Below are 23072 nucleotides of genomic sequence, written 5' to 3'. Positions count from 1 at the left end.
CGAAGTTAAGCTCAAATTTGTCTGAATTTAACTAATATACATCACCAAACATATAATAGAGTTCACCTTACTAGTAACCATTAGCAACTAAAGAATGAGAGAGGATCACCAAAATAATGGTGAAAAATTCCAAAAAATCCTTTTTAAGAATGTTTCTAAATTTTTATATTTAATTATTCTATTTAACAGACAGCCATATATGTATATTATATGAATATCATGATTTCAGGTAAGCGTGGCAAATACCTATAACGAGATCAACATGACTCTGAGCTTTTATCACCGTTGTAAACAGCTTGCCGATTCATCCCATCAGCTGGTTCAGGGAATCATTTAGACTGAAACTGAGATTTGTTGTCACTTGCCCGGAATCTAAGCAAGTCTTTGGAACTTAGGTTCTCTTCATAATTATGCAATCTAAAGTATAAAATTTAAATTTGTCTCATATTTATCATAAATTGTCCGTTACTACCAACAACCATGGTTACGTTGCAGCCAAATGATCTTGGTAAGTAAGATGAATTTACAGTTAAAAACTGCTGTAATTCAAGAGATTAAAGTATACCACGGTAAATAGACACTATTGCAACTATTATAATAATGGCAACTTATTGGGTGAACACATAAATTGAAAACAGATTGGTATTGAAGTAATAAACTAGCAAGCATTGAAATTAGAGGATTGAAATAGTAAAGCAATTAAAGTAAAATAGTAAAAACAACTCGCTATTGTGTAATTTACATTTTTTAAATTAAAAGCGAGCATTGCAAGAAAGTGGACAAACACATGTGCAGAGCATAAACATAAGCAAGAAATAATACAAGAATGAAGCAAATCAATTATAAAGCTGAATGAACACTAACATATCTGGTTTTAAAAGCTTTATACAATATGTAGGTACTGTCTCTTATACANATCTAGATGTGTATAAGAGACAGGAATGGAGTACTGTACTTGGCAATTTAGCATTCAAACCTTTAGATTCTGTGAACCTTGTGATTTCTTCATTATTAAAACTTTAGAAGGCTCACCACAATATATCACATAAAGTTTTCACTCAATTATCATCTGTAAGTTCGGGAGCTTTATCTGCAGTTAATACGCTGTAGCTACCTTACCCACCGATTGCGCAACAAGAACTAACAAGTTAACACTAGCCATCATTAGATTCCTGCCACCTTGGCTAGTTGGCTGTTGCACACGATTGATTCTGCAGTATAACATTCCTGCATGTATAACAGATTCCTGCTTGATGAATAATCTCCCTGCTGATCTTATAAAAATTTGACCAAGTTTGTGGGTTGTGTTTATTGAGCCTGGCATTGTAAGTATAAATGTGTTGTTTAATTAAGGATATTTTAGTTGAAGAGCCTTTTAGTAGCCTGGAGCATAGTAAGGCATTTCAAAAATATGAATTCTATCCAATAAAACATACAATGATTTTTAAATCTGTAAATATTGGTATTTTCTATTGAATTGTAAATACAATTTTTTTTACCATTTTCAAAAATGAAATGGTTTATGACCTAGTATAATGTTTCTATTAATAGGATTTATGTCTGGTGTCAATCAGGCATCTCATTCTATTCATTATAATTGAGAGGCATAATTGACATCAAACATATAGGAAAATATAAATCTGAGCTTTCAGGGATTGTCAATCCCATGCAACCTGCTAGTTTTTAAAACAAATTTCATGATTAAGCAACAAGATTTCAGATTTATCAAAATACATGACTGAAGAGCCACATTTGTAGCCACTTATGAGCCATATTTAGAGTTTAAATTAGTATTTTTTTTTATATGGCCAGAGATTTCTAAAAGATTCACATTTTTTGATCTACGCCACTTATGAGCCATATTTAGAGTTTAAATTAGTATTTTTTTTATATGGCCAGAGATTTCTAAAAGATTCACATTTTTTGATCTACTAGAATAACATTTTAAAATTATTTTCAGCTTTGGTGCAACGGGTTTATGATCGGATCACTGGAGCTGGCACAGATGAAGAGTTGCAGGCAGAATTGGTGAAGTATCTTGCTCCTGTTATAAACAAACTCAACTCTGGGAATGACATGGTCCGCACAACTGTAAGTCACATATAAGTTCTTCAGACTTTTTCCATGTTAAGCATGTTGCATAGTGATAGTCTTTGCCTGTTAAAATAAATATATTCAATGTTTGTTAACTTAGAATATGATGTTTGATAAAATACTATGTCTATCATGGTTTATGAGCAAGGGAAATTTTGAAATATTTTATTCTATGAGATATTTCATTCAATGTGGAATCTTCAAGTGTATATATATAATGCTTAATTCTTTCTTAGTGATAATGTTTGTGAAGATATTGTGCAGTTTGTTCAGTCTTGACAAAACATAAATTTATTATCTAGGTATAAATCTTTATCTTCTAATTAACAAATGAGTTGAAAATATGTTAACAGATAGTTGAGATGCTTGGGCATATAAATCGCCGCATTAAAGACCATCAACACATTCAACTGCCAGTGGAAGCTCTCTTGGAACAGTTCAGTTCTCCAGGCGCTTCTGCTTTTGTTGTGGTATGTTGGAGTGGCTTTTTAGTGGCTTAAATTGTAAAATAAGTTGCCTTCTGCAGAGCAATCCATTGAAAATCTTGCTGGCCTCTGCTTGTGATGTAAATTTGAATGGCTGGTTGTTTTGAATCTTCTGAGTAAAAATGTTGATAGTATGAAATTCTTAGGATGATAGAGTATTTGTTTGAGGTTTTAATTCAAGAACAATATAGTCATCATGATGTGAAAGCTATTCAATTCTAGTTTACTCCTTGCCTTCGTTTTGAATTTCAATGTTTTTTATTACATGATTACTATTGAATAATATAATTTGGCAGTTGTATATAAACTTTATTTTCAGAATTTTTCTCTTGTGTACATTCGGATGGGGTTTCCACGGCTTGATTGTAACAAACAAGTAGAGCTTCTGCCAAAATTATTAGAGAGTCTGGAGGGCAAGCCACCTCATCAACAAGACAGGTAAATAATGCAGGGAAGAAGGTAAATACCGTAATCATTTGGGTCTATTTTTTCCTGTCTCCAAGTTTGTTACTTTATGGAGTTGTTACTGAGATGATTTTTAAAATGATTTTTTCAGATCAATTTCAAGAGTCTTAATATAAAAATGTACTGATAGACGGTATCTTGTCACACTGGTTTCTTGGTCAGTTATTATTGTGTTCATGCAGTGTTTTGGTCCTCCTGCTGCCTGTTCTTGGGCACATCAAAGGCTCTGCTCATTGCCTGCCTGACTCTCCACTCATGAAACTAAAAGAGAAGCCTGCTACTGCAAAGCTCTTATTAGACTACATGCAGGACATCCTTCTGCTGCCTTACGGGTCAGTTCAGAATATGTCCTAGAAGAGCTTTCTTGACAAATGTTTTAGGACCTATCAGCTTACTATTTTATTTTGTCTGGGATAAAATAAGTTTAGGAAGTAAGATTTTCATCATATAATCAAGCTTATTAGGGTTCATTATTTGTTTGGAATTGATTATTTTGTTAAGTAAGTTTAAAAAAAGCATCTTCTCAATGTTCAAGTACATTTATTCAATTGTAATCATATCTTATTTTTATATTAATTCTACTGCATACTGATACAATCTAGTATTTTGTGGTCCTTTGTTACAAGTATGTCTCAAGAAGAGAGACTTATAATATGAATAGCGTCTTTGTGACTAATTCTAGTGTATATTGTTGAAGAGCAGATGTTACCTCTGCAAGGCGATTGCTGTTAAATCTTCCACCTTTGTTCTAATCTAATGTACCTAATATTGCTTATATGGCTCCAGGACTCGCCCAGTGACGCAAGCCGAGTTGCTTCACAGACAGGAACTACGAAAGCAGCGAGAGGAGGTGCAGCAAGCTGAAGAGGCGGCTGTGGCCGCAGCAGGAATGCAACAAGGATCTCATGTTGAGCCAAGCAATACAGCACCTGCCTCCTTGCCACATCCACCTGCTATTATGGAAAGAAGCGATCACGCTAATTCTACAGCATCTTTGCCTGTAGAGGACGTTCCAGCCGGCATGTCAATCTACAGCTTCACGCGTGCTCAGGGGGGAGTTCCTCTAGCGCCTGACCAGTTAGAGAAACTCAAGCTTACTGTGATAAAGTTTCTAGATGCGCAAGTATTACCAGCAAGCTCTATGGCAATTCTTGTTATCATTGCGTCTTCAGACCCTAGGTTTTCAGTTGCCAATGCTGCCGAGTCTTTACAGAGACGTCTTGACGCGACCATAGAATGGAACAGCAGTGCAGTCATATCTGCACTCTACGTCCTCTTTTTGGGCACTCTTACTCCAATAGAGCGCGGTCCACTGGACCGCTTCAAGAACCCCGCTAATACAAGAATGCGTTTGAAGCTGATGCCATGTTTCCTCAAGTCTAGGGAAGCAACAAATTATGCTCCTTTGGCAGTGAAGGTTTTTTGTGAATGCCTCTGGGGCAGCCACACAAACAGCAGACTCAAGCAGCAAGGAATCAGCTTCCTCCATCACATCTCCTCTAGTGCATCTACTGAAAAAATTAAGCCTGTTGGGAGCATGCTTTTCTCTGGCGTTGTCAAAGTCATTGATGAAGAAAAAAGTGATGCTAAGCTCACTTCTTTAGCATATGGGGCCCTGGCAAAATTATCTTTGAAGCTTCCCAATTTGTTGCTGTCGCATGAATCTCAGTTACATTATTTGCAAACATTAATGGACGCACTCACTCACGAGGTTGGCGACGTACTCCTAGCTATCCAAGAAGCTCTCTCCATGGTAGCTCCCGTGTGCAAGCATCTCACTGCAGAGAGCCAAGAACAGCTCTGCATTGTTCTGTGTGATCACGTGCAGCACAACAACGCAGCTCTACGCCGCACCGCCGTGCACTACGCCGCTACTGTCTTCTCTCGTACGCACTTCGCCTCGAGGTTCATTTTGCTGCTGGCAACAGGCGACAGGTATGTATGTATGTATGACGTCTTCAAATCCAGTCTAAATTTAACTACAATAAATTATTTAGAGGCAATTTATTTTCTGAATAATATTATCTATTATGATCAAACGATCCCAGTGTTACATAATGTTATTTCTTGTAATAAACCGATCCATTTTTCCTGTTACTATTGATGGTGCATTACAGCCAAGACGACATCAGGCTGGAGGCGACGCGTGAGCTGTACAGCCCCGTCAAGGACGAAGGCGCCGCGCAGTACGTAGCCCCGCGCTTCAGCTCCATGCTCGCCTATGTCCTGCAGAGGATAAACGCTACACCGCGCACGCGCTGGAGAGATGTGGCCAACACGCCCCTGCCTTACGCCTTGAAGGTTATGGAGGAGGTTAGTGAGATGTGGCCAACACGCCCCTGCCTTACGCCTTGAAGGTGGCGACACGGTGTTTCTTTTCACGTGCCGACCGGCCACTGAAACGGCGGTAATACCGTTAACGGTAATTTTTCTAACAGTGTATATATTGTGATATTTGGTGCATAAATGTATTGGCTAAGATCATCGAATGATTGATGAGAGTACTTTTATGAGTACTTTTTATAATTTTTCAATTTTTTAACAAATAAAACATGTTATCGTTTGGGGCAGTATTTTTGCAGTAGTTTGTGACTTAGGTAATAATATTTACATGCATTTTGTCAAGTTGGTTTGTTCCTGCAACACTGCCCGGTCATAGAGAGCGGCTATAACTATAATATGGACTTGTATTGTGACAGGTTTGGAGCTTGTCTCTGAAACTTTTCATTCTTTGTGTCATCTTCTCGTTAATTAGGTTTTAATCACTTTCTTTTATATTTTGATTTTCACATTCGTTATGTTCCTGCAACACTTATGTTGCCAGGTTATCATGTTCCTGCAACACTGCCTGGCTATAGAGAGCGGCAGTAACTGCAGTAAAGGCAGCTCCAAGCCTGCCGTGTCGCTCTTCAGGGAGGGCGCTCTGATGTGGCCGGACTGCTGCGCCGTCGGCCGCTTCGTTACGGAGGAACTTGCACGCACGCCAGATGGTATGCGTATGAAATTACTTTCAGACCTTAAATTTCTCGAAAACTTCTCATTATCTTAATATTAAATTGCAGTCTTGTGCCAGATGGTCAGGCAAATTACATTCAGGCGTTAAATTTCTCGANCGTTCGTGCAATACTTGGGACTGTGCGAGATGGTGGCGAACGCGTGGTCTTCTTTCAATATTGTTTGTAACAAATAAGTTCACGTTTGGTAATAGATTTTTTTTACCGCAGGCAGCAACCCGTTCGTGCAATACTTGGGACTGTGCGAGATGGTGGCGAACGCGTGGTCTTCTTTCAATATTGTTTGTAACAAATAAGTTCACGTTTGGTAATAGATTTTTTTTACCGCAGGCAGCAACCCGTTCGTGCAATACTTGGGACTGTGCGAGATGGTGGCGAACGCGTGGTCTGCTGTGGGAGTAGAGGCGATGGTGCGGCTCATATGCGTGGCTCCTCAGCTGCTGGCTCAGCAGTACACCGCTAGGTCTGTGGGACTCGTAGCTTTCTGTTATGGCATCAGTTAAAGTGTTCTTGTATAGCGGATATGGTGATGGTTTTGTATGGTGAAGTGCTGATGCTGATATTCTTGTATGGTGCAACGCTAATTGTGATATCTTCGTATAGTAAATGCTGATGGTGATATTTTTGTATAGTAAATGGCATGCTGATGGTGATATTTTTGTATAGTAAACACTGATGGTAATATTTTTGTATAGTAAATGCTGATGGTAATATTTTTGTATACTAAATGCTGATGGTGATATTTTTGTATAGTAAATGCTGATGGTGAAATTTTTGTATAGTAAATGCTGATGTTGATATTCTTGTATGGTGCCGTGCTAATTGTGATATCTTCGTATAATACATGCTGATGGTGATATTTTTGTATATCGCAGAACGGATTGGCTGCGACGATGTCTCATCAGAGGAGGGCACGCCGGGCAGGTCGCAGCGCAGCTGTTCGGCGTCGTTGTGGGACAAGTCAGTGCAAGAGTTCTATACTTATTCATTTATTTTACTTTAATTCCCTTGTGATGCTTCTTATTAGGTATTGGGACCACTGGGACCTTCATTTGAAGACTTTTCAGTGGTGTATTTTTGTGCTGGTATTGAACGTTTTGCGAAAACTTTAATATTATTGTTTCTGTTAATGTTCTATGTTACTTTTAAACCTTTAATTATTAGTGAAATAATGTATGGGTAGTTCTTATAATTATGAATGAAACGCGTTTTCCAATGACGCCAAACATTAAGGATGCATTTATAGGATTCTGCATTCAAGTTTAGTTTCTGTCGTGTGGTAGATTTTACAACGTACAAGAACAAGAATTTTACAACGTAATGCAATGTTCAGTTCAGGTAATATATTAATTTACTAATAAACACGTTGTTTGCTAACAGATAGCGGAGCAGGAAGAGTTTGAACGAGCCCTTCAGAGCATCAAGAACATCAAGGAACTGCGACAGGACAGTCAGCAATGCTGCATCCTCGCTACTGGCCACAGCCTGGCATTTGCCCAGCATCGTCTCATGAACGACGAGGACGTTGTTCTCGAGGACGAGTGGAGCTTCTTTGCTCAGACGCTGCGGCAGCTCGGTGAGAGAAGTCCAGAGGGTTGAATGCTACCGTTGAATTTTTTAGGGTGTATTGAAGTACATCTAGAATTATGTTCGTATTTATTATGTTGATTAAAGAGAATTATCTCATTTTAACTCAAGTCACACTGCATAATTTTACAACGTAATAATCACACCAAGTTTAGATGCAATTGCATCTATGCAGTCCGACAAGGGGTGAACAAGTCTTTGAAATCATTGTTTTCATCAAGTTTTCAATGGTGGTGAATCTTAGTCAGAATTATTTTCCAGTGATCGATCTTGTGAATAACGACGGGAGCTTGCAGACGGCTCTGATCTGCGCCATAGCCGACGTGGCTCGCTTCGCAGCTCTGCCGGTGCCAGTAGGAGACCTTCAGGACTTGCAGGAGTCTGCTGGTGCGTCCTCTGACAAATCTGATAGCAAGGAAACAGAGAAACCAGCGGACGGTCAAAGTACAGCCGCCGCCTCGTCCAATACCTTACTCAAGAAATCCGCCGCCTCTTCGAACAAGAGAAGAGAAGGCAATCTGGTTGAATTATTCTCAGTCCTCAAGTCTGTTTATGAGAACAACAAACTTCCATCAAAGGTTTGTCTTTTGGACGATTTTGTGTGTAAATCAGTCGCAATTAATATGCATTGAGAAAACGGCAAGTAAATAACAGTCTCGTCTTAACACGCATACGTTTGAGAAAACTGAACGTATATGAACTATGAGTGTAACAAGCAGTTAGATATGATTAATTGAAATATACCAGTATAAACGTCATGATGAAAAGTACAGCGTGTTCAGCACAAGTTCCAGCTGAGATGCATGTCATTTTAAGAATTTTTGATGCATTGTATTTATATTGCAGGTGCGGGAACAAGCCATCCAATGCGCCGGTCATCTCTGCGTCGGTCAGCCCGACATTCCTCTCAAGCCAATTATTATCAAGAGCTTGTTACGTCTCGCGCATGAGGTGCTCTCGTTGTTAACTAATATATTGTTTATTTGTGCTCTGTTCAACATAATGGGACAGCTAATAAGTTAATGGAATTAAACTCATGGTCCGATTGAGACAGAAGCCTTGATTGATGCCGTCAATTAACTTATTGACTTGGCCTTTTTCAAATGAGTCGCAGCACATCAGGATGGAGCTTTGAACCACACTTTCGGAAAATAGTTGTACGACTAAAATTTATTTATTTTATTGAATCGTACCAAATGTATCTTCTTATCTTCTTTCATGGATTTAACGATCTGACCATTTACAGTTCCTTCAAAGAAGTCTGACATCTGGAAAATTAACTTAGTTTCTCTCGACGTAATACATTGTTAAAAGTTGAATTAATAATTGAGCTGATTGATTGATATTTACTCAGTAGAGTGGCTACGTCGTAATTGTAACACCACAGTGTAACGAGTAGCAATAGCTGCAGTGTTGCCACTCACTGAAATATTGATATTTTGATTATTGCATCAGATAAATGCCATGCTTATTCCACATAAAGATATCGCAATAGAGTGTCACGTCTGGTTTGTGTCCCGGCAGAGCGATGAGCTGGAGATCCACTTCAGTGTTGGCGGAGCGTTGGCGGACTGTGCGCTTGGCGCGGCCTCCTCAGCGGCCCTGAACTTGTGGACACAACCTGATCCTCAGGCTGCTCCTGACAACGTCCTGCAGGTGCATGCTGCCAGTGGCCTGTCCTATGTCTCCTTCCAGTGGCCTGTCCTATGTCTCCTGCCAGTGGCCTGTCCTGTGTCTGCTGCCAGTGGCCTGTCCTGTGTCTGCTGCCAGTGACCTGTCCTGTGTCTGCTGCCAGTGACCTGTCCTATGTCTCCTTCATTTCTTAATTTAGATTTACACTCGTTGCATAATTCATTGATTATGTTTTGGTCTAATTTCCTTGGAATTGATCATCATTGTAACGGACTAATATGTGTGTGTGAATTGTTGCCACAATTGTATCTAGATTAATACATTGAAAAGATTTTTGTTTGTTAAATGACGACAATAAAGAGTTGTAGTGGATACTGATAGTGGCGATAATTACTCTCAAATTTTGTAATGCTTATCTCCTTGATGACGCAAAATAGGCTGCAGTGACCACCGATGTTCTGACTGAGAGAAAGGAAGAGAACATGGAGGTCGACGCTGCCTCCTTCGAAACTCCTGCTGCTGTGGAGGAAGAGAACTTGACCGAAGGATCTTTAGCCTGGCTGCTGCATGAGCTCCTTAATGTTTACGTGCCTATGACGAAGCCCAGCGTGAGACAGGCAAGCATTTAGCTTTTATTGAACTCTCAAAAGTCTCTAAAAAATGCACAAGTCGTGTTACCAGGTAAATTGCATGCACTGTCCAGCAATAAATGCACTGCATAGACAAGCAAACATTTAATTTTTAATGTACTCTCTCAAAGTTCTGAGATTGCTGAGAAATGCGTTAGCTACGTTGCCAGGTAATTCGCGTTCATTGTCCAGCTGTAGATGTAAAATGTTTGATCACTGTTATAAGACTGACAATAAATTGCTTCACGTGCACTACAGGCTTCGTGCATTTGGTTGCTGACGGTGCTGAAGCGCTGCCGCTTGTGTCCTGAGATCCAACGCAGCCTTCCCCTCATACAGAGCGCCTTTATGGACCTCTTGGCTGATACAAACGGTGCGTAAAGTTTCAAGCCGAGAGAACTTGCTATCAGTGTTTTAAAATAGCATAGTAACTTGGCTTTGTGGGCTCGACTTGAATATTGATGTATCTATTGATGCTTTTGTAAATCAGAACCGAATTGATTCGTATTATTTGTTTTATTTTTTTTTTTGTTAGAGCTGGTGCAAGACGCCGCCTCAAAGGGCCTGTGTGTGGTGTACGAGTGCTGCTCGGAGGACACGCGGCGGTCGATGGTCGAAGGCCTCGTCCACGCTCTCACTGAGGGCAAGAGCCGCGTCTCTAACGTCACCGGCAACACGAAGCTCTTCAGGGAAGGGGAGCTGGGGGCAGCTCCTTCAGGAGGTCAGCTGTCCACATACCGGGAGCTTTGTTCTCTCGCGTCAGACCTCAACCAACCTGACCTCGTCTACAAGTTTATGAACCTCGCTAATCATAACGCCATCTGGAACTCTCGCAAGGTGAGGACAATCGTGCATAATACCTATATGGTGTGTTGAAACTTTTTATTGTATATAGAAACTTTATTATTTTTTGCATTCTGGCTCAGTGTGTAGTATAGTATGGTATCTTCGGCGTTGAAGTATAGGCCTGTCGCCGATTCTTGTACTTTTCTTGACTGTAACAGTGAAGCACTTTTGATAATTCAAACACTGTAACAGTTATCAATAAATTGAAACTTATGTGATTTGTGGTAAATTCAACTACGTACATTATAACGATAATATAGATTATAGAATGCAATGGATTTAATTTAGAATTTTCGTTAGGGCGAGATCGCTGTTTCGCTAATAAGTGTGCTTTCAAGTAATGTTTGTTCTAATGAATGTCAATGATTGTTAGAAAGACGTTTCTTATTATGACATTGTATCGCAGTATTAATTACTCAATGTGCAGGGAGCGGCGTTTGGGTTTGGCAGTTTAGCACAGCAGGCAGGGTCGCAGCTAGAACCTTTCTTGCCGGCGATCGTCCCTAAGCTCTTCCGCTACCAGCACGACCCTACGCCGCGCATACAGCAGCCCATGGCGCACATCTGGAGCTGCCTTGTCTCTGACACACACAAAACTGTCAGGGACATCAATTATCATACTCATATTACAGTAGTGCAAAATACAGTAGTGTAACTCAGTTTACAGTTGTGCAAAATACGTTTAAAATTGCATAGAAAGTATTCTATCATTTAGCTAACTGTTTGCAAGGTTTGTTATATTTTATAAATTGACAATATGATTAGCATCAACGGCATTGTTGAGCATGTTGTCTGGTGAAATATTTATTACTGTGTGTAGGCGCGATTACCTGCATTTATACTACTTTGATGCAAAAAATTATAGGCATTAAGAAATGCGTAACAATTTTGTCAGTTTTTGAAATCACGTGACTTTAAAAATCATCGAAGTCTGAAATTATATTATCGAAATATTAACATTTTTGTTTATATAGTAACTTGAGCCTAGTGAAGTAATTAGCTCGAATTTCTTGTACAGACGGAGAAATATTACTCGGCCATCTTAGAAGACCTGCTAACGAACCTGACGAGCACCTTGTGGAGGGTGCGGGAGTCGTGCTGCGGCGCCCTAGCGGACCTGATAAGGCAGCACTCCGTCGTGCCCGCCGTCGCCCACCTGTCCGTCCTCTGGACGACGCTCTTCAAAGTGCGTGACGACATCAAAGAGTCTGTGCGTGTGGCCGCTAACAAGACCCTCGAGAGCCTCAGCAAGAGCTGCATCAAGGTGCTTTTGATGCATGAACTTCTTCTAAGCTGTTAATACAAAAGAATACCTTTAAAAAAATGTCGCCTCTATAACTAACTCGGTTTGTTAACTCAAACGTTTGCTCCTTTTTATTTCTAAATAAAATGATTGCCTGAGCAAAGGGGACGCTTACAAATATTATACCAAGAATTCAATGATTTAAAGGTTTATTCGTACCGTTCTGGCCAATGCCGGGCATGAAATGCATACTTTTTTTTTTAATTTCAACATTAGATGATATTCCAAAACTGAATTTTTTCTTGGAGGTGTAAAATAAATACAAAAAATTTTCTACATTATTTTAAACGTAGCTAAGTTATTGTTGGTAAGTATTTCATTATAGATGCTCAATGCTCATAAAAAGGGATGTAGATGACATTCTCTTCACCTAATTCAAACTTGCGAAAGTCGGGGCAGGAAAGCCTAACGAGTTACGTTAGTGTGATTTGTTTTTACATCATATTGAGATGCGGCATTTAGGACGCTCATGAATCTAGAGTAGATTGCATTGTCTTGTTTCAGGTTTGTGAGAGCGGAGGAGAGGAAGGCCAGCGGGTGCTGGAGTGCGTGTTGCCTGTGCTGCTCACCGAGGGCATCACGTCCAACGTTGCCGAGGTGCGCACGATCTCCTTGGACGCCGTGGTGCAAGTTTGCCGGTCGGGAGGCGCAATGATTCGCTTGCATTTAGGAACACTTGTGCCTGCCTTGCTGGAGGCCATCGCGGGATTGGAGCACAAGGCCTTGAGTTACACGGCAGTGCGCACCACCGCGGAGGATGATCGTGACAGGTTAGTTGGATGCCAGTGCCAAGTTGATGCTCACATTTGGCATTCTATATTCATCAGTTCAGGTTTCGGCTTCAGATATAAATGGTTCATGCTTTGTGTTAAGACTGCGTGCAGAAACTAACTACTTTGCGATTCATACATATCTTTTTAATATTTTCGACTCAACAGAGCAAAGTGCGGCATGCAACAGAAGTGAAAACAATTGCTTTGATATGTTACGCAAAGCACTATAGAAAAAATATGATTAATCTATTGTTTTCAGAGTGGATTCGCTACGGGTGGCCGCATCCAGGTCGACGCCAATGATGGATACTCTAAATTACGTACTGCAGTTCGTGGACGAGAAGGTGATGGATGACGTTATTGCTGGAGTGTTGGATGTGCTCAAGAAGTCCATGGGACTTACGAGCAGAACCGCTGCTGCTCACGTCATCGAGACTCTGACTCACACGTGCCCTGGGCCCCTCCAGAAACATGCTAGCAAAATTCTGCACGTGCTTGTCACTGGTCTCAATGATAGAAACTCAACTGTACGAAGAATTTTTGCGAATGCTATTGGCACATTAATTAAAATTGCTAAACCTTCTAGTGTAGCGAAGCTTTTAAATAAGCTACAGAGTTGGTACCTGGAAAAAGAAGAAGATAGTGTGCGTTTGAGTTGCGGTTTAGCGCTGCGAAGCATGCATCGTCAAAGCGGTGACATAATGCGCGATCACGCGGCCTTAGCTCTGCCTCTTGTCTACCTGGCTATGCACGCCTCAAAAACTGTAGGAGACGACCCAACCGGGGCAGAAATTTGGGAGGAAATATGGAGCGATAATACTCCTGGTACTGAAGCTGGTTTGAAGTTATATCTGAACGAGATCTTGCTAGTCTGTGAAACAGCCGCCGCAAGTCCAAACTGGACCATGAAAGCTCAGGCTGGCAGAACCATTTCTGCACTCGCTGCTAAAGTTGGTGCATTGTTGAGTGAGAAGCAGGCGCAGGCTCTTGTGATGCTGTTGTTGGGATGCCTGCAAGGAAGAACTTATGCTGGCAAGGAACATTTGTTGAAAGCTTTATCAACTGTAGTAGTCGAGGCCAAGCCAGTTCTTGCGTCCCTCAGGAGTCCTGAAAGTGAAGAATTACTAATTGAAGAATTCGTGAAATCTTTGTTGCGGGAAGCAAACAAAGAGAAGAAAGAGTATAAACAGCACGCCGTACGTGCACTAACTATTGTGCTTCAAGAGTACGAAATCAATAAGTTTGACGTCGTTTTCGATATATGTTCATCGTTAATTAGTCAAACGATTGAGGTTGTTACAAGCTCTGGCAGTACTGCAACGATCACAGAGGAAGAACGGTCGGCAGAACAGCAGGAGGAAAGCATCAAGTGGCAACTCTTGGACGAGTTCATCGTGAGCCTTGGCAGAGCTTGGCCCGTAGCTTCGTGTCGAGATACTCAAGGTACGGCAGTGCTTTAAACATGTGGGATGTTCTTTAATGCTGGTTTTGCTGAAGAACACGTAGTAGCTTCTCTTACTATTTTTCAAACCTATATTAAGTAACAGCTTTTGCCAAAATATTCAATGCTAGATATATGGGCAAAATTTCTTTAATGATATCGACACACTGCCCAAGTCTGCTTGAATATTCGAGACGAAAGAATTTAACTGCACAAATAAAATTATAATTTGAACTGCGCAGAACGCTACAGTGTTCGCGTGGTGGAGCTGCTGAGTGCCTGCATCTCCAAGGTGCCCCGGACGACGCAGCTGAGCGTCGTGTCGACGTTGGGCCGCTACTGGGAGCGTCATTACTTGTTGCTGCACACCTCCTGCTCCCCGCGACATGACGCGTCTCACCAACGCGACCAAGAGGCTCCAGAGGGCGGGTCCTCTCCACTCTTTGATCCTTTGCTGGAGTCGCAGTTTGACCCCGCCCTGCAGCACTCGTGCAAGCTCTTCAACTATTGTCTAGGTAGGTAGTGGTCGCAGTTGATAGCTGGTCAACTGTTGTCTAGGTAGGTAGTGGTCGCAGTTGATAGCTGTTCAACTATTGTCTAGGTAGGTAGTAGTCTCAGTTTATAGCTGTTCAACTATTGTCTAGGTAGGTAGTAGTCGCAGTTGATAGCTGTTCAACTATTGTCTAGGTAGGTAGTGGTCGCAGTTGATAGCTGTTCAACTATTGTCTAGGTACATTTTACATACACGTCGCTCGAAGTTATAACAAAGGCTTTGGTGTTGTGCCAAATAGGCTCAAGGGACCTCAACGGCAGACCCCATTTTCTCAGTTACATAAATTTTCGTTATAATGCTTGCATCATGTAGAGACTTAGACAAATAAGCTGCAGGAAATTGCTTTTTGTACGTGATTTTACTTTCCTTGTACGGAAATGGAATGTAGTCTCACATAACCTAAACGAAAATGTAAAGTAGTGAGCGTTCCTGTGTAACTTGTTTGATTTAATCAAGTTTAACCCGAACACTACAGATGATTAAATAATGCAAATGAAAATTGTTTAAAGTTCGTGATATTAGTGAAGTAAATCGAAAAACATGAATAATTGCTGTAAGCTATATAATAACTTTGTTTAATAAAACGGTTTCTATTGACATCATGAGATGAAGGATAATGCATCCAGCGTGCTCATGAGCAGCTTGCAATCATTACTGCCTTTGATGGTGACCGATGCTACTGCTACTTGTCGCTAGTAATTGTCAGTAGCAGTAGCAGTAATCTTAGAACTATCGGTAGTAATTGTATATAGCAGTAGCAGTAGTAGTAGTAATGTTATAAATATCGCTAGTAATTGTAATTAGTAGTAGCAGTAATCCTATAATTGTCGGTATTAATTATAATTAGCAGTATTAGTAATGTTATAAATATCGCTAGTAATTGTAATTAGCAGTAGCAGTAATCCTAGAACTATCGGTAGTAATTGTAATTAGCAGTAGCACTAATTTTATAATTATCGGTATTAATTCTAATTATGCCTCAACAGGAATATCAAAGTACTACAGCCTGAGGAAGGAGGCTCTCACGGTCTTGTTGGAGCTGCTGCGCAGAATAAAAGGCACGTGAATAACTGTACACGGTTCCTGTTTGTTTGATGTGATGTATGATGTATTGATATGTATGAACATGTGTTATCTTGAATACTAAGATAGGTATTATGTAATGAATTCTGTCACATGAGTGTTATCCTGAATGCTGCGATATGTATGAACGATTTTCAGTGTCCCTATTGAACCTCTGACTAATATAAAAGATGATTGTAATATTAATATATAATAAAATAATATTTTAAATATCAGATAATAGTAATATTTTAAATAAAACATCGCAATTATAATGAAGGTTGGGTTGTTACATTGGAAGGCTCTTTGATATATAAAAAGCTTGTACCCTGACTTACGACAGTTTGCTTCGCACCGATGAGCTTCTCTCAGTTGAATGATGTTGCTTTTTTGGCCATTCAATACATATTCAAAAAATATTCTTGGAATAAAGTTGACGCCCAGCCCGACATTCAGCTTCTGGCCATCGAGCTCCACAAAATTCTCGTGACCTGACCGCTTGTGGGCCGTGCCCGGACCACGCGTGGGCCGTGCCCGGACCGCTTGTGGGCCGTGCCCTGACCGCTTGTGGGCCGTGCACTGACCGCTTGTTGGCCGAGCCCGGACGTCCGGGGCTTTTGAAAAGCGTCATATGAGGGCATTGTTCATTTAAAATGATGATTTTTACTTGAGCCTGTTTATTTCTTGTTAAAGTAATCATCGGCTTTGACCGTGTTGAGTTAATTAATATGCGTTTAAAAATTATTTTCTAAAGACAACACTTCTAAAGAATCCAGCGTCTCCGATGTTACACATATACAATGAATTTCTAACTTTATTTTCAAATATAAAAAAAAGTAATTTGTAATTTTTTGTTTTTATAAAAAAAATTTAAATTTTCAAAATTATTTATTCGGTCAATTGATTCATGCATTGTCTCCGACTTTACGCAAGTATGCAAAATTTCCGATCGATTGAACAATTATGAGTGTGTTAAATTGATTATAAGTTTTGTAGCAGACAACAAGAAGTGAAGTTAAAGAGAAGTGTTGTAAAAAGGAAGTCATCGTTTATGTCAAATATGGCCTAAGGCCCAATTTTTTTGCCTCTTTATTTACTGAAATCTCCTCAAAGTTTAGGAGAATTGAATATTATTAGCCTGAGAGCTACGGTACCTCAAAGGCAAAGTTTGATCAATTATTTGGGGCTGTGTTCTAATGCTGCAGGAACGCTTTAATTCTTCTCAGTTGCTTTAGCTTGCCACGGTATTTGATGAATTGCTTTATGCGTGATTTGATATTTTGTCTTTATAATAGACTCACGGCATTGAACTTGTGATACTATTACTTACTGCTATTTTGAATGAAGCAGTCAGTTCCTGCTCATGGAAGGGCAACAAACTCGCAACTGTGACCTGCTTTGTGCTTTGGTTTTGAGCCTGCATGATTCGGATCGGGATTTCTTCCAGTCCAAAACTTGAATTGTTTTGTGAAATTTACTTCGTCTGTTCGTTGATAAAAGATGCAATTTTACGAATTTCACCATTTGAATTTACTGTGCCATAACGTGAAAATCTTGCTGTAATGCATCACTGTTTCCGTCTTCATTTGCCGTTGCATTCTGTCTGAATCAAGTATTAGGAAGCATTTTAGTCGCATCTTCACGAAGAAAATATGAATTCATTTGGCCGATTATTTGCAGAAGCTGCTAATTAATATATAAGTTACCATGGAATTTGCTCGCCTCCACTCTATTTTCTCCAAAGCGTTGCGTAATATTGTGATACCGCCGGCGCTCCGCCGATGCTGCCTTCGCGTCTTTGAATGAAATACATGATTATTAAATGATATCTTTTATTTCTTATACCTTACAACCACTTTTGTTAAAACTAATTAAAATAGAAAGAGCTTTACTTGTACACACTCGTAAAAATTTTCCTATTAATTCGGAAGAGTGTTCATTACCGTACATTTCGAATGTAATTCTCATTTCCTGAATTCCTGTACAACTGAAATTTTGAATTTTATAAATGACTTACATGTGCATCGTAAGTGAATCGAGTGAACACGAAGGCTTTAGCCTTAACCTTCCCTAACGCGATAGGACTAAGGACTTCAGGTCTCCAGGTGCGATCTCTTCTCGGGTTAACAAGGCCTAAGGGTACGCACTGAGTGAAAGCAGGTTTGCCGGCGCGGGCAACCTGCTCCAACCTGCCACAAGAATGAACATAGGATGATAATGTAAGTGTACACAGTGAAAACCTGTACGAATAGGCTTCTGTATTTTATGGTTTCAGGCGCCAGCCTGAGCAGGTAACCAGCACGCTGGCAATCTGCTTTCACTGTGTGCGTTCCCTAACTCTGACACGAGGTAGTAGAAGTGAGATTAAGGCACAAGCGAGGTACGCGTTGCTGGGAAAACACCGCAGTTTGGTGAGTGGTCTTTGTGCTACTGAAATGCATATGGGAAGATTTGTGGTAGCCATACCAAGTCCTATTTCAAATAGTTACTAAACAAAAGTTTAGTATTTTTGGTCTGCGACTGCTTTCCTAGGTGTCAAGCAAGAATATCGCCCTGATAGTCAATGTCATTTATTGCATGTGCGAATAGCACTTAGCTTGTTTTGTTGAAGTCGAAATATTTTTTCTGCCTTGTTTCAGATTATTTTACAATTTATTTGTTTCATCTTAGAAAACGGTAATGTTTGAGTACTGAAATATCAGTGAAACAAAAGTCTACTACTAAATAATATGAAAAGTGTAACTATTCCCAAATTCATTGATAGTATAACACAATGACCAGAAATCTTCATAATGACAGCAAAGAATTAGGCGCTTAATTCACTGACAGTAAATTAATTTTCAGTTAATTCATTATGTAATAAGACGAACGTTGTACAAGTTATTACTCTTATCTACATCTGGCAATTTCGTTATTTCGACGTGCTGAGGAATTCGCTGATAAAATTTCAGTAAAGGTTTATAAATCATTGACCACTGTCACTATTGGAAATTGTGCCTAATAAAAGAACTATAAATTTTTTAACATAATCTAATCAGAATACCATGTAAATTTGATATTAATTTTTCGAGTTAAAATTATTGAATTCCTATTTCAGCCACGATGAAGATCGCTTGCCTAGTAGTGCTGTTCTGCGCGACTGCGACGCGTGGAACACGTGAACAAATAGCGGCGCATCAAAACGAATCATTTCGTCCCGACGAAGCAACTGGTGCTGATTTAGAGCAAGCACATAATCTAAATGTGGACGAAGCTCGTGAAATTCATAACGTAGATGATGAAAACTTAGAAAAATGGACGATAGTCGACGTTGTGAACGCGACCATGACTTTGGTGGATGGAAAACTGGTCCCTGTGCACGATGTCTTCTCTCTAGCTGGGGATAAAAATGTAGGGCTAGGGACCCAGGGTTCAGTTCATGATTCTGCTCTTCCTCTTGAGCCACAGCAAGCCTCATCATCAGATTCCTATCTCAAATTCGATGACCAAGCATTAGATGCCAGTCATGATGTTCAAAATTTTACGTCGGGGCTTCACTCATCAACTGTCAACTCGCACATTTCTAAGCAAGATGATGGTGGAAGCTCAAAGGGTGAGACATTCGAGAGGGGCAATGAAAATCCAAGCATTGTCTTCCCAAATTCAGATTTCGGTGAATCAAAGGAATTTTTAGGAATAAATTCCAACCCTGTAACAGAAAGTCCAATGCAGGCAGTTGAAAGTGATGGAAATGATATAAACGAGGAACGTCGTAATCTTGATGAAATGGAGCCAAATATTCAATTAACTTTTTCTCTCATAGATTCAGTTACAAAATTTTCGGCGCCACAAACATCTACAAACACGGTTTTTTCCAATCCTGAATCTGCACATAGTCTACCCGACCATATGACAAAACCTTCTTCCACTTTGAAAATTACCTTCACGTCAACAGAGAGCGTCATACTTTTTCCGCAGAGCTTGCTCAGATCCAAAGTATTAAAGGGAGACCAACAATTTGTGAAGGACAAATATATTTCTGAAGCGCATGACTTCGTGCCAACTGCTGGCGCTATCGCAAATAATAATAGTAATAATTCAGACAATACGCCAAATTTGAAATTGAGTGCGGAACACAGCGTTAGAAGTGACGTTATGTCTGCCGATGCGATCACAGCAGAAGACATGAGGAAATCGGATGAGTGGAAGGCGAAAATTACAACAGAACCGACAAAATATTCCATGATCCACACAGAAAATGTTCTGCGGGATGTAAAATTAAAAAACGAATATAATAGCAGTGTTGAATCAACCATTCAACCCTCTTTTACAGTTGAATTCTATCCGAGTGTTAGTAAGGATCCTACACCTGCATTACAACCTTTGATAATTAACACATCTGCCATATCAAACCCAGGAAGTGGCAAAATTGAAACCAATATTGATGGTGAAAGCGTGCCTAGCACCAGACCGTTCAAAACTAGTCCGTTGCCTTCAGTTACTAAGTATGAAGAATATAATACATCAGTTACTATGAATCTTTTTGATGCTTCAGAAGTACCTCATTTGCTGGAATTGCATGTCAACCGTTTTGAGGAGCGTCAGCGCATACATCCTGCATTGCGAGAGCAAGCTGCGGTCACCGATACATACAATCGCACAGCTCTCTTTGGTCGCCTTAGTAAAATCAGCGCATCGAAGAAAATAATTCATTCAGATACGTACGTTAATATGACTAAGCTTGCGACGAGGACAACTGCATGGACTTTCAACGAAGTTGGCATCCCCGACGCCCCATCCAGCACGACGAAAAATGCTTCTGGCGGTAGCAATGTTTCGACCATCACTGTCTTCAAAACGCTCGTCGTTAAAGATGTAAGCATGCACTCATTACTAACATACATATAAACATTGTCATTTCTTTGGATACTGTCAGAGAGTAAATTGTAACCTCTATCCACAATGTAATCTATTAAGGCACAACAAAACTAAAATGAGATTCATGCATTAAAAATATTTCGCTTTAGGACGAAGTTATAGGCACGTTCGGTGCGGCAGGTTTCAGGAGGCGAAACTTGGACTTCGGAACCGCCTGGGTGAGTCACCCATCTTTTTTTTAGTCACCCATCGACTGGGTGAGTCGCGGTCGACTTCTCTTATATTTACGTGTTCAGAAAAGAGCTGGAATGAAACGCTCACATTTGACCGTGAGGACGAAAATGAAAAATATGCGTACAAGAATTTACGTACATGTACGAATCAAAGTTAAAATCTTCGGGCAAGATTGATTGAAACTATTTGATTAAATTCATAACTAAAGTATTAAAGGCTGAAATGCGAATTAGAAATCTTTCCATTAATCTTTGAAAGAAACAGAAGTTTAAACGAGGGCTTAATATGAAATATTAACTTGCAGCATTAAAACAGCAATGATTTCAACAGAATAATTTCCCCACGACGACCATCGGCTGGCCGGACTCGCTGAAGGAGAGTATGGCGTCTCTGTCTGCAGTCTGCAGGTAGGGTGCTGCAAGATCTATTAACATAACATAACATAACGTAACATAACATAACATAACATAACATAACATAACATAACATAGCGATGTCGGCGCTGAAGTGTAGGCCTGATGTGGCCTGTCGCCGATTCTTGATCTTTTCGTGCCTTGTTCACAGAAGATCTAATATCGTTTCATTTGACCGGATCTTTTCATGACTGACGTTAGTTTGCAGTAGCTACTAGACTATTATTATTGAAAAACTCCTGCTTGGAACTGCTCGAATCTTGCAGCATTTTTTGTTCTAGTGTATATAATGAACAAATGAATAAGGACATTAATTATCAATAATTTTTTTTATATATTTTAACCCGTGTAATTTAAAGCTTTCGGAACACAATAAGAAATACGGTAATGAAATACGTTTCATTACCTGAAAATGTCCCTGTGAAAAGTTTACTGTGTGTTCAGGGTAGCCAGCCCTACGAATGCACACCTCTAGCTGTCTTACTATTTCTCGTATTCATTTTTTAAGTGCAACCATCATACTCCATACAGGTCTTTTGCTCTATGATTCCATATATAGACATACATACCTGGTCCGTAACTGCGATGCCTTAATAAATTATTATCTGTCATAAACAATTTTTGCAAACACTAAAACGAGTCTCAATTATAAAACACGTCTGTGTAAGAGCACCAACAGTTTGTACTAAGTTTACAGCGCGCTTTGAGACTAATACAGGACATATTTCGAAAGCATGCAAGGAAATGTTACCGTGATCACGTTATTACCATGAAATGCACTTCTCTTAGTCTAATTAAATCATTATTTCTCAAATTAACTAATTGCTCATAAAGCAGCCGACGAAACTCGAATCAGAATATTTTATGGAATAATAAATATATAAACGAACGTCATTACATTATTACTGCAAGTAAAAATATTAATAAGTGGAATGACTGCCGGACCTTGCAAAGCACTTGATTGTACCTCTGATCTTAATTGATTGTACATGTGTTTTAGGATTTTGAACTAATGAGGGAACTGGACTCCGAAACGTTTTCTCTTGTAGATAGATGGTAAATTAATTTTTTTTTAATTTTTCTCTCTAGCTATTTATTTTACTGTTGAATTCTTGTTAAATATGCGATATAAACAATCAAGTGATCTTTATTACAGGACACGTACGTCGACCACCACAAAGACGGTCTATGAGACGAACGTCAGACCCCAGGACGTAGTTCTCACCCACACCCTCGTCCGCACTCTCTTTGCTGTGTCGACGCGGACCATCAACCGCTTCCGGCACACCGCACACTCTTGCCCATGACAGTCCAGAAAAATTTTATTAAGAGAAGAATAAAATAAAACTTTCAACGATGATAAAAATCACTTGATAATATTGAATATTACAATCAAATAAACTTTTTTATTATGACGACTAGCCGATGTATTCAGTAATTTCATTGTTTTGTATCTTAAAATACTTTTAATTTTTAAATCTGTTTTTTACTTGACTTATAAAAGCCTGAATCATTTTTATTAGTGTGATAATAAGTTAGCAATAGCTAGTTTCCGTCACTGTAACTAATAACTCCAAAATATTGAGAAATTATTGTGGAAGTTCTTTTGCATGACTGCAATTAAAAACTACAAATAATGAATCATTAACAATCTGACTCCGGCAATCTGATTCATTTTTTGGAT

General features: G+C 39.7%; 2 protein-coding genes across 3 annotated transcripts; both read left to right on the top strand.

The window, feature by feature from the left end:
* Nucleotides 1–296: 296 nt before the first annotated feature.
* Nucleotides 297–15888, top strand: LOC108680993 (proteasome adapter and scaffold protein ECM29). The gene is made up of 24 exons (XM_018169927.2): nucleotides 297–508; nucleotides 1961–2091; nucleotides 2448–2564; nucleotides 2899–3017; nucleotides 3227–3376; nucleotides 3831–4979; nucleotides 5162–5357; nucleotides 5869–6034; nucleotides 6269–6339; nucleotides 6373–6521; nucleotides 6934–7018; nucleotides 7439–7634; nucleotides 7907–8223; nucleotides 8492–8596; nucleotides 9170–9301; nucleotides 9715–9894; nucleotides 10165–10279; nucleotides 10442–10743; nucleotides 11180–11350; nucleotides 11771–12016; nucleotides 12560–12825; nucleotides 13088–14271; nucleotides 14512–14784; nucleotides 15809–15888. The coding sequence occupies exons 1-24, from the start codon at nucleotides 481–483 to the stop codon at nucleotides 15886–15888; spliced, it is 5928 nt and encodes a 1975-aa protein (XP_018025416.1). The 5' UTR covers nucleotides 297–480.
* A 2355-nt stretch (nucleotides 15889–18243) lies between these two features.
* LOC125178363 lies at nucleotides 18244–22750 on the top strand. 2 transcript variants are annotated; one of them, XM_047881918.1, is made up of 5 exons: nucleotides 18244–18295; nucleotides 18982–20738; nucleotides 20891–20959; nucleotides 21306–21382; nucleotides 22545–22750. In XM_047881918.1, exons 2-5 carry the CDS (start codon nucleotides 18987–18989, stop codon nucleotides 22693–22695), a joined length of 2049 nt encoding a protein of 682 aa, XP_047737874.1. In that variant the 5' UTR covers nucleotides 18244–18295; nucleotides 18982–18986; the 3' UTR covers nucleotides 22696–22750. The 2 variants fall into 2 exon arrangements, with proteins under 2 accessions (XP_047737874.1, XP_047737875.1); XM_047881919.1 differs by lacking the exon at nucleotides 20891–20959.
* Nucleotides 22751–23072: the final 322 nt, after the last annotated feature.

Source organism: Hyalella azteca, unplaced genomic scaffold (assembly GCF_000764305.2).
Source record: "Hyalella azteca isolate HAZT.00-mixed unplaced genomic scaffold, Hazt_2.0.2 contig9119, whole genome shotgun sequence".
In the NCBI taxonomy this organism is placed as follows: domain Eukaryota; kingdom Metazoa; phylum Arthropoda; class Malacostraca; order Amphipoda; family Hyalellidae; genus Hyalella; species Hyalella azteca.
The sequence above is the reverse complement of the archived record's forward strand: the minus strand, read 5'-3'. Positions and strand labels throughout refer to the sequence as shown.

What these genes read in the sequence shown, in the direction of transcription:
- LOC108680993 (XM_018169927.2), top strand. Translation starts at nt 481, where the DNA reads ATGGTTACGTTGCAGCCAAATGATCTTG. An exon ending in TCGGCGTCGTTGTGGGACAA is followed by an intron (nt 7,019 to 7,438) that starts GTCAGTGCAAGA and finishes GTTTGCTAACAG; the next exon opens with ATAGCGGAGCAGGAAGAGTT. An exon ending in CCATCTGGAACTCTCGCAAG is followed by an intron (nt 10,744 to 11,179) that starts GTGAGGACAATC and finishes CTCAATGTGCAG; the next exon opens with GGAGCGGCGTTTGGGTTTGG.
- LOC125178363 (XM_047881918.1), top strand. Translation starts at nt 18,987, where the DNA reads ATGAAGATCGCTTGCCTAGTAGTGCTGTTCTGCGCGACTGCGACGCGT. An exon ending in TGGACTTCGGAACCGCCTGG is followed by an intron (nt 20,960 to 21,305) that starts GTGAGTCACCCA and finishes TGATTTCAACAG; the next exon opens with AATAATTTCCCCACGACGAC. An exon ending in TCTCTGTCTGCAGTCTGCAG is followed by an intron (nt 21,383 to 22,544) that starts GTAGGGTGCTGC and finishes TCTTTATTACAG; the next exon opens with GACACGTACGTCGACCACCA.